General features: G+C 37.3%; 1 protein-coding gene across 1 annotated transcript in view; it reads right to left on the bottom strand.

Annotated features, from left to right (window-relative positions):
- Positions 1 to 10747, bottom strand: part of homer1 (homer scaffolding protein 1) — a 42808-nt gene that overhangs the window by 3598 nt on the left and 28463 nt on the right. Inside the window, exons 2-5 of the mRNA XM_015389055.1 lie at positions 8510 to 8666; positions 5399 to 5530; positions 5215 to 5307; positions 1088 to 1230 (exon numbers count right to left, since the gene is read on the bottom strand). Coding sequence (XP_015244541.1) covers positions 1088 to 1230; positions 5215 to 5307; positions 5399 to 5530; positions 8510 to 8666 — 525 coding nt within the window. The remainder of the gene's footprint in view (positions 1 to 1087; positions 1231 to 5214; positions 5308 to 5398; positions 5531 to 8509; positions 8667 to 10747) is intronic.

Here is a 10747-nt window from a genome sequence, read left to right as displayed (position 1 = left end):
GAAGGAAAGAAAGGATGCAAGGAAGGAAGGAAGGAAGGAAAGAAAGGATGCAAGGAAGCAAGAAAGGATACAAGGAAGGAAAGAAAGGATGCAAGGAAGGAAGGAAGGAAGGAAAGAAAGGATGCAAGGAAGCAAGAAAGGATACAAGGAAGGAAAGAAAGGATGCAAGGAAGGAAGGAAGGATGCAAAGAAGGAAGGAAGGAAAGGATGCAAGGAAAGAAAGGATGCAAGGAAAGAAGGAAGGATACAAGGAAGGAGGAAAAGAAAGGATGCAAAGAAGGAAAGAAGGGAGGAAAGAAATAATGCAATGAATGATGAAAGGAAGGAAGGATACAAGGAAGGAAAGAAGGAAAGAATGAAGGAATGAACGAACAAGAAACCAAAGAGCAAGTGAGAAGGAAGGAAGCAAGGAAGGAAGGAAGGAAAACATTTTATTATCCCACTACATTTTCATTTTTCTTAGTTTTTCATTCCTAATGTTCAGAATGTTCAGTTTGAAAATAAAAAAAGAAACTCAGCAGTTAAACAATTAGAGGTCTGTTTTAAACACAGTTGATCATTTATCTAAAGGTTGTTTTTAAAATAAAATCCTATCCTAGTTTGCTAAAATTCCTCAAAGTCCGAGCATCATTAAAACCTTCCCGGATCAATTTTCACAGGCCCAGATCAAAGAGGGTATTGAGAAGAAGAAAACGTTTAGAATAAAGGGTCATTTCAAAATGTTTTCCAGATAAAATAAACATCTCACCCAGATCACATGTTATTAATCTGATGTTTAGCAGGAGAGATGTAGAAACACTGGATTTGTACATTTACTGGTCTGCTTCTGAGCTCAAGGAGCAGATTAAAGCGGCATAATGGAGTTCTCTAATGATACTGCCACCAGTGGCCAAAACACTGAACTGCAGCACGTTTCCGCTCGTTCTCGTAGCTCAAACTTAAAAAGATTTTTTTTTAACCTTTTTTCCTCTTATCTGGTGTTGCCTTTGGTGTCTAAGTTAAGCTGGATTTTGACCCATCTTGGATATCATGCTTCAACTGTTTACTGGGTCAGACCCATCGAACATGGAAGCTTTGAACGGGTCACCTGTGAGAGAAGGGCAATGCATTTTGTGAAGGCTCTGCTCTGGCTTCGCTGTGCTTCGGTGTGTTTGCCGTGACTCTGTCCTCATCTGTCCCGTTGATGCTCTCTGAAGCCAGAGGTGACTGTAGTTCACCTGGAGCAGACTCCTGTTTTAACATAAAAGGAAGTTAAATGAATCAGCAACTCCAGTCTCAAGACATCCATCTGAGTTTTTAAAAAAAGTCACAATTAGAGAATACCTTAAAATTTTAACTATAATTCAAAGTTTTTCTTTGTAAGTAGTAGGGAGAGTAGAAGGAAATGATGATCATGGAAAATATTTACTCCTTCTTGTTGCAAAGTAATATAGAGCTGACAGAATATTGAACTAAGTGTTGGAAAGTAACGACAGTGTCTTCGTCTGAACTAAACTGTAAAGACCTGGCATTAAGGGAGCCATCTTAGGCTACATCCACACAGTCCAATAAGTTATCCAAAGAAAAACTTCAGTGTAAAGATTTAAAAAAAGCATTTAGCAAACAAAAATAGGCATTGTAATACTTATGCCTTCTACTACTGTAGAGTAGAGGTAAAGAATGTAGAGGAAAGAAGGGAGGAGTAGGCGTTTGTGTGGATTGAGAATAAACAAATAGTAAAAAAAAAAAAAAAAACAGAACCACGAATTTCTGCAGGCAACCCTGGGTTAAATTCGTTTGGATTACAAGAAAGTAAAAAGTGTGTTTAGATTACTCATAAAATGAGCCAATCAATGTGTGCTTAGTTAGTTAGTTACACCAAACGCCCAGATGTGCAAGAGTTGTCAAATCAGAGTAATTATGCCAAGATAAGCACAGCTACTGTTATTTCAACTTCTGAACACATATTCAACACACCATTAAACCATTTTACTCAGACAGACAGAGCACTAGAAGCATTGATTCATTTATTTATCTAATCAGTTTCTCTGCAGAATTCTGACTTCAGATTAACGTCTCTGACATGTAAAGGTATAGAGGATGATCTTTTATTTGAATGGATCATCTAAATCAGCGGGTCCTCCTAATTGTCAATCATTCTGGTGATATGTTTACATAAACCTGTCCTACGTGCTCATCCTAAGTTAGCCATCTTTTTCTGTGCATGCACACTTTCAGGCATATGTGATGAGCTACGTTTTCAGACAGTCATTGAAGCTCACCTTTCTCACCTTTGAAAGTAGCCGAGGGTCGTAAGAGAAAAACACCAGAATACCTTTAATGCCGATACTTTCATTTTTTTGCTTTTTAAAAAAAAATCTATATAATACACAGCAATACAGTTACAGCGATCTAGTCTCTTCAGTTCTATGTTTGCAATGCAGGTAAGTTATCACAGAGCAATTAGTGGTGATTTATACTGGCGTTCATTTGTTACCTTTACTTATTACAGTGTTTATGTCAAGCCTGATGCCTTCAGTGACACAGTTCATTTAACAAAAGCATCTAGCAATGTAGTCAGCATGGAGTTTTTAAGGTAAAATTTCAGAAATGCCCAAAGATTGAGGAATGTAGCTCAACCAACCTGGGCCAGATTACCTAATCCACGGCTTCAGAGGTTGGTCAACTCCATTCAGCTCAGATGTGAAGAAGTTTAAAGTTATTAATTATTCACGGCAAACTGAATGTTCTTGATAATTTTCAGTTTTTTAGTTTTAAGGAGAAAATTTGATTTAAAAATGTATTTTTCATGGTTTGTTTGGGAAGACAGGCTGTCAAAACAAAATGATATTTTAGGGGTTTCCCCTCTATATAGAATCAAACAAGCAGGTTTTAATTTTTAAAAAATGTCTCCTGCTAAAGAGAAGTATAATAGTATAAAAACACCAGAAGGGAAGTTAAGAAACCAGTGGATGGTGACACAGATTTGAGTCTAAATACTGGGAATAATAAAGAAATGTACAAAAAGGAAGTCGCTAAAAGGCTGCGGGAGACAAACTGGTGCTCAAGAAGAAACTGGACTTCCTTAGAAAGCTGTAAGAGATTTAATCCCAACAGAGGAGCTGATGGCTGCAACACAGCAGACAAAGCGCCCTGCAGCGGATAGTGAGGGGAGTGTCCAGCCCACAGAGGGAGCTCTCAGTTCTCAGTGAACTTCTTGATCTGCTGCCATCAGGCAAACGGAAACCAGCTAAAAGCAGAACCAGCAGGCTCAGAAAGTCCTGAACGTCTAGTTGGATTCCTTCAGGCGCTTAAACGTTATAGCTTGTAGTTTAGATCCCAGAGAAATGTTGTGTTTATCTCTACAGTGGTGTCAGCTGCCATGATCGATCATCAGAATGTCCACATGTTATCACATGCTCGTCTGATGCTCAGCTGTTTGGTCACCTGGCACGGCCGCTCAGCTGGATCTAGTCTGGTTTTTCTCAGCATCAAGATGAAGCATCCGGCTGAGGTTCAAGTTTCTCTCTTTTTTCAAAGCAAACCAACTAACCTAGATTAAAACCGTGAATTATATCAGTAAGCTAGAATATCTATTAAATCTCTAGATCTTAAGCAACAATGCAGCCTAACTCAACAGGATGACCATTAGGTCTGAGTGAAAAGCAGCTGAGGCTGACAGCTGGAGAGAGGATGACAGAGGAGTTGGACTGGGGGTCTGAGGAGTCGGAAAGACTGGATTATCTCCCGGAAAACAGCGACAGGGACCAGGTTTAATAAAATCAGGATAAACGTGAAGGAAAAGACTTGGACTGGAGTCAAAGAGGAGGATTCCTTCATTTAGTTTTACCTTCTTTTTACCGGGTTTGTTGACAGACAACACATTCCTTTTTACAGCGCTGCCCTGAGAAGAAACCGTTAGAGAGAGGGAGAGAAAGCAGAGGAGCCTCAACAGGTTGCTGAGGCTGGCATCTTAAAAGACACCATGAAGCGCCACACAAAAGTATAAACCTTAAAAACCCAAATATCAATATTATCTATTGGAAGATGAGTGTCATTTCGGGCTGGTCTCTACTAAAGAAAATGGATCCCCACAGCATGATGCTGCCTCCACCATGCTACCCCATAAGTAAGGGTTCCCTAACATTGGCTGATCGGCTATCGATATCTCTGCAAAGGTTTAGAAATCAGCCATTGTCAAAGCTCTAAGCCTTTCATTTATATCTGAGGACGCTACCTTTAAAACAAGAGCGCGTTGTTTCATCATTTTGAGTTTTTCAATATAGTATGATTCAAACCTTTAAAATTTATCGTGACTTTATAAAACCTGTTGGGTCAAGTGCACCCCCTAACCATAACCATAGCTTATAGATGTATGTTTCCAGTTTTGTTTTTTAACTTTGTGGGTGCGGCCTATAGTCCAGACAATATGGTAAAAAAAAAAAAAAGAGTTGAAAATCAGACCTAAAAACTAAATAAAAACCAATAAAATTTTCTAAACTATTTAAATCTTGCTTTAGCCACAGATGGATTTAGGCTAAAAAATAATATTGTAAAAAAAAAAACCTGAAAAAAAAAAAAAACCTGAAAAAAATAAAAATAAAAACAACTAACCTAGATTAAAACCCTGAATTATATCAGAAAGATGGAATATCTATTAAATGTATTCTAGATCTTAAGCAAGGATGCAGCCTATCTCAACAGGATGGCCATGAGGTCTGTGTAAAAAGCAGCTGAGGCTAACCGACGTAGTTTATAGCTGAATGTTTCTAGTTTTTTTTTTGTTTTTTTTATTTACTTTGTGGGTGCAGCCTATAGTCCAGAAAATACGGTAAAAAAAAATCAGCAATCGGATATAAAAGCTAAATAAAAACCAATAAAAAATTCTAAACAATTTGAATCTTGCTTTAGCCAGATATAGATTAAGGCTAAAAAGTAAAATTGTACAAAAAAAAACAAAAAAAAACAAAACAAAAAAAACCCAAAAAAAACTGGATACTGTGCTAAAAGCTTTTCTTTACTCATGATTTATAACCTGGATTCACTGGATTTTATTGGCAGGAACAGAGTAAAGGAAGCTCTGTGTGCAAATTCATGCTGCAGTTTCCAAAAAGTAAATACAGAACATTTATAAAACATACATTGAGGTTTGGGTTTCTAATGATCCAAAATGCTTGTTAATGTGATGCGGCTACTGCGATTGTCCCCACATGGTTAACAGCACATACTCATTACCTGCGAGGGAGTGCTGCTGAGCTCCGTCTTCTCCTGGGACTTCTCCTTTGCTAACCGAGCTGCTTCCTTGAACTCCGCAAATTTTTCTGCAAACTGAAACAAGAAGAGCGGCTGATTTCTGCTCTCTGCTGGAAATAAAAGTAAATAAATCAAACAATAATAAGCCACGAGGAGTGTCTCCAACCTTGCTCAAGTGGCTCTCGGACGAGAACCCGAGGCCGTAGACGGTATTGGCCCGGCTGTCGGCCCACTGGCCGAACTTCTGTGACGTCTTGGTGAAGGTCATGTTGGGGGTGATGGTGCTGTTGATAATAGCCTGCGATAGGATGAAAGGTACGTTATTTGGGACTGGATTATTAAGCCTTTGGTGAATCAGACAGCTGTATGGAGGCCATAAACCCTGATGCTGAGTTTTTTGCTCCCAGTTTGGCGCACAGGAAGCTGTCAATAAGGAGCTTCTAATTGAGTCCATCCCGCTCTAATGTTATTGATCAGTGTGGGAGGCCACTCTGGGTTCACTGGTATAGTTAGCTCAATTTATCTGGTGTTGAAGTCAGAGTCGATTGCTTTCCTGGTGCTTTCAACATGTCTCTCCTTTCCTCATCTATAAAGGTCTTAAACTAATTTCTTTTAGGAAAAAAAAAAGGCTAATAGAAAAAACTTTCACTTGACGTCACATCTAAGCACATTAGTTTTCATTGTCATTCTTAAAATTCCCCTCATACCAGTATTACAGTGTTTCACATGTGCTATTAGCACATAACCACACTTTCATGTGATATGACTTCTAACACAAGGGAACGTGAACATACGACAAAAAAGGCCGGCTTTCGGAAAGTTGATTTTTTTCCCTCATATTTACTTTCTTTTGTTTTTTATTATTTATAATTCATCATTTTAAATGTATTTTCAATAATTGCTTGGGATAAATATGCATTTAATTGTTGAATTTCCCCAGTTAATGGTATATTTTAATATTTAAGTCATGTATTAAAACATAAACACGTGAATTTAACATCTACACATTTCATGCTCCATTTATTTATTTTATGGGGCTTATAAGATATTTATAATTTTTTTAATTACATTTAATCATAAATCTTAATGCATTTCTAATTTTTTAAATGGGACATTTACTTTTATCATTTAATGGTATATTTCCTTTAATATTTTAATCCAAATAAAAAAAATGACATCTATGTATTCGTGGTTAATAATGTTTTTCTTTTAAACATTTTGGCCCACTATAAACACTGCCTGGCCAAAAAAAAGACATTCTACTATTTTGTTTAGCTTTAATCACGACACGCATTCACTGTAGTATTGTTTCAACAACCTTCTGCAGTGTCACAAGATTTATTTTCCCCCATTGCATTAATCTTTCATCAAAGTCTTGCACGGATGATGGTAGAGTCTGACCTCTGCCTGAAGCCTTGCGCTGCACATCCCAATGATTCTTAATGGGGTTAAGGTCTGGATTCGGTGAATCCATGTGAGAAAATGATGAGTCATGCTCCCTGAACCACTGTTTTACAATTCGAGCTCAAAGAATCCTGGCAGTGAAATCTTAGAATACGCCCATCCCGTCAGAGAAGAAAAATCAATTTATGGACAACCTGGTCATTCATTCTTTGAACTTATTGCACCCCAGATCTTCTCACCCTGATGAATCCCTCACTCTGGGACAAGGAGCATAAAAATCAGACCAAAGGACCTTCTCATTTCTCCAGAATATGACCTTCAACTTGCAAGTTAAAGGCCTTTTTTTAATGGTTAGCCTTGCTGATTAGTGGTTCTCTTAACGTTAAAGCTTTTTAATCCCTTCACATTGCAGATATTGAAATGCACTTACTTCCACTATTAAATATACTCTAGAGTTCTATCGTTTTTCTTTGAATTGATCCTTCCTATTCTTCCAGTTGCTAATAATAAGTCGGACAGTTCTTAAACAGATTTCAGTAGTCTCTGCTTTCTCCTTAGACCTTTTCTCTGCTTGCTGCATGCCGACGATTTGACACTTTTTCAAACAGACTGACATCTTTTCCACAACCAGGAGATGCTTTGTTCTGTGTGGTTGTTTAAGTTGCACCAGTTGGCGTCAAATGACCTATTGTCGGCTCCAATAGGAGGCTCATAGATTTATGCTGAATTTAATCCAGTTGGTGACTCTCTTTTTTGTTTTTTTGTTTCAACCAGCCAGTTTAGTTCAGGGATTAAATCACCCCAACATGTTCTTCCCCCAACCCTTACTTTGGGAACCTCTGTTAAAACAAACTGACCAAGAAGTGAGAGAGAATAAAAATATATGCAACAACTACAGAGTCACTATTAACATGAATATATATATTTTTTTTTCCTCGTTTCAAATCGTGCGAATCACAGCAGTGCAGTAAAATCTTTAGTATCATTTGAATATTTCAATATTTTTTTCCATTGATATAAAAAAAAACTCACTGGTCCAAACATGTATAAAAATGCTGTTTTTTAAATCTTAATAAAAGAATAATAAGCAGGTATAAATAAAGATGAACTAAAATAGTTGGAGAAAATCGATTTAAAAATGGTTTTAACTCTATCCTGGTATCCGATCATTAATGATCCGATTAGCAGCTAACTGAACAGAATTAATATCTTAATTTACTCATAAATTGCATATTATAAGAATTTAATAAAGACTTATAATATTAGCTGAGGTAGGCTTTACTTTTCCCCCACATAAATGTCAATAACTTTTCTGGTTCTGTGTAGCTGCTTTATTTTATTCAACCACTGGAGGGCAGCAAACACAACTTCAACCTCAGAAAAATTGTTTCACCTTGTTATTTGGAGCTACAGGTCGGTTAGACATTGATTAGATTAGAGAAGGAAGGGTGTCAAAGATCTTCCAGAGTGTTTTGTCTGTCATCAGATGAGCGAACATGTGAATAGGAGTTTCAGTCAATGTGCTTTGTCTTTGTGTGAATTTCTCCTCAGCTCTAGCCCACAGGCCTGCCTGCTATTTCCAGCAGAACGAAGCCAACTTGCAGATTCAACAACAACACCAGCAGTCACCCAGAGAAGGTCTTACATAACTGTGCCTCGCAGGACTAAAATAATCTTTGCCACATACATATCAGAGCCCTGTCTGCCTTCACCGTGCCCCTGCTGAGCGGCGAGGCCAGGCATGCAACACTAATTTAACAGAAAGTTTAAGAGGCCTGTCTGGTCAATGTAAAGACTTTTAAAACATTTTATGTCTTAAACAACAAAAAAAAAACAATCACTGTGAATCACTGGGTTCCCAACGAGAACGAACCTTGGAGCCGTCCAGGCTAATAATCCGATAAACATTCCTGGTACTGTCGAAGAAGTAGGAGACAGTGACGGCGTGCTTGCTGGTGGGAACCCAGTTCTTCTTGGTGTTGGGGTCGATCTGGAAGACGTGGGCTCTCGTGCTAAAGATGGGCTGCTCACTGCACAAGAAGAGAGACGAGAGAAAAACCAACAGCATGAGGGTCTCAATAAACTCCACGGCTTTATATCTTAGTGTTTAGTTACATTAACAGAACTTTTTCATGTCGTACCCTGCTAACATGAAACAATTGTGTTAAATATGGTTAAGTAGATGCCAAAAAGGGCTGTATTATTATTTTTTTTAGTATATATATTCAATATGCAGAGTGTGATTCGCTTTAAATACGCCTTTTCCTATTTTGGGTGCAAGCAGTCTGTTAAGATCAAAGCATCATCTTTACTGTAAGGCAAGGATGTAAGACTGTGAATTTAAAGAAAGTTCAAAGAGTAATCGGGAAAAAAATGTCTCTTTTCTCACTGACTGGGTCTTAAATATCATCAAAATGTTTTATAAAAGAAGACATATGACGGGTATGGTGGATCGATCTCTGTCGCATTCACTGCATTTTATAGCTGCTACAGAAACGTTTCGGGTTTCCACAGAGAGAAAGACATCCAAAGCCTTAAGAGGGTCACCTGATATGGTTTCTTAAAGCGACGGCCTTCCAGGAAGAAAAGCATGAACCCAGGCTGAGGGAATTAAAAGGTTTGTCTCTTTTCTGAATTGGTTCATAAACAATATGAGAAAACTGCCTTAAAAACAATCTTAAATAGTGTATAAAGATAACTCCCCAGTTTTCATCTAAACACATTATAAATGTACCGTTCTATATGTGTAAAAACTCTCCAAACCCTTTCAGATCGCACTGTGATACTAAAACTAGATTTGGGTTTTAATATTCACGTATTTCAGGATTTTTAGGGTGTGTGTAAAAGTGTAGCTTTCTGTTGTCATGTGGCTGCCTTCAGAATAGCCCCGCCCGCTGCTGGCAGTATGAAAACAAACACCATCATCATCATCTGTTTTAAGTTTTTAAAGATCATAAATTTAACATTTAGACAATAAGTCAAAGTTCTTATCATGAGGAGGAGTTTACTGTTCTCCCTGCTGCCTTCAGCATTCAATGCAGCTCCAGCAGATTCCTAATCAGCTTCTTCCCCACTGACATCAAGACAGCTGAGTGTTGAAAAGACTAAATCATGTCACAGTCTCTGCATCAACTGACCATATCAATGCTTTTTTCCCCCTAGTGTTTACATTTGATCACTGCTGCACTTCAAGAAATGGAAATGTCATGACAGCTGTTCAAAACAAAATCTTGTTTTGTATACATGCTGTGTACTATATACATAATGACAATAAAAGTTGTCTAAGTCTATAAACGTTATAAATGTCCACCACTATTCAAAAACAAAATATATAGAATATTTATATGAATAATTAGAGTGCCGTCACAATAATCAGTTGCGCATGTTATTTTTGGTACTATTGTAAAGGTAAGAAATAAAAATACATTTCCAATAGAAACTGCTGTTAATATGTCGGATTTATTTTTGTTTAAAAAAGAAAAAAAATGTATTTTTTTTTTTTTTTATTGCCTGAAATTCAGTTTTTTTCAATTGACTCGCTAATAAAAACTATAGGAAACACCTGCGATTGTATTTATCAACATATTTGCCAGAATTTCAGTAAATAAGGACTGGAAGTTTCTAAGGATAGCAGCCATGAGGGGGCGGAGCAAGTATGTGTCCTAAAGCTCTTTATTTTTTATTTTTATGAAAGAGTCCTGCATGTTTCTTAAAGCTTTAAATAGCATTATTGGTGTTTAAAGTGCTATAAAACCAACAGTATTTGTTCTAAAAAGAAAAAACACAAACAATATTTATCAAAAAAATTTAATTTGTGACTCATCGTTTGGAGGATTTAAAAAATGGATCATGTTTGACCACCTTAAAAAGATGGTGAAAATGGGAATCATGGGTTTTCTTCCCGTCGTGTAAAAAGAGTTGGAATCTGAGTGCCGTGCTCTGCCCAACACTTTTGCTTTGTCATGGGATGCTTGTCAGGATGGAAAACCTCCCTTCATCATCCTATACTGCTTTATTGCTTATTTAAGATTTGTTTTTATTACAGAAGATGAGTAATGCCAAACCTGACAGGAGGAAAGAGGAAGAGAAAGAAAAAAGAAGGAAAGATGAA

Source organism: Cyprinodon variegatus, unplaced genomic scaffold (genome assembly GCF_000732505.1).
Source record: "Cyprinodon variegatus isolate N-32 unplaced genomic scaffold, C_variegatus-1.0 Scaffold446, whole genome shotgun sequence".
Taxonomy (NCBI): Eukaryota; Metazoa; Chordata; class Actinopteri; order Cyprinodontiformes; family Cyprinodontidae; genus Cyprinodon; species Cyprinodon variegatus.
Note: the sequence above shows the minus strand (reverse complement) of the source record. Positions and strands in the feature narration are given on the sequence as shown.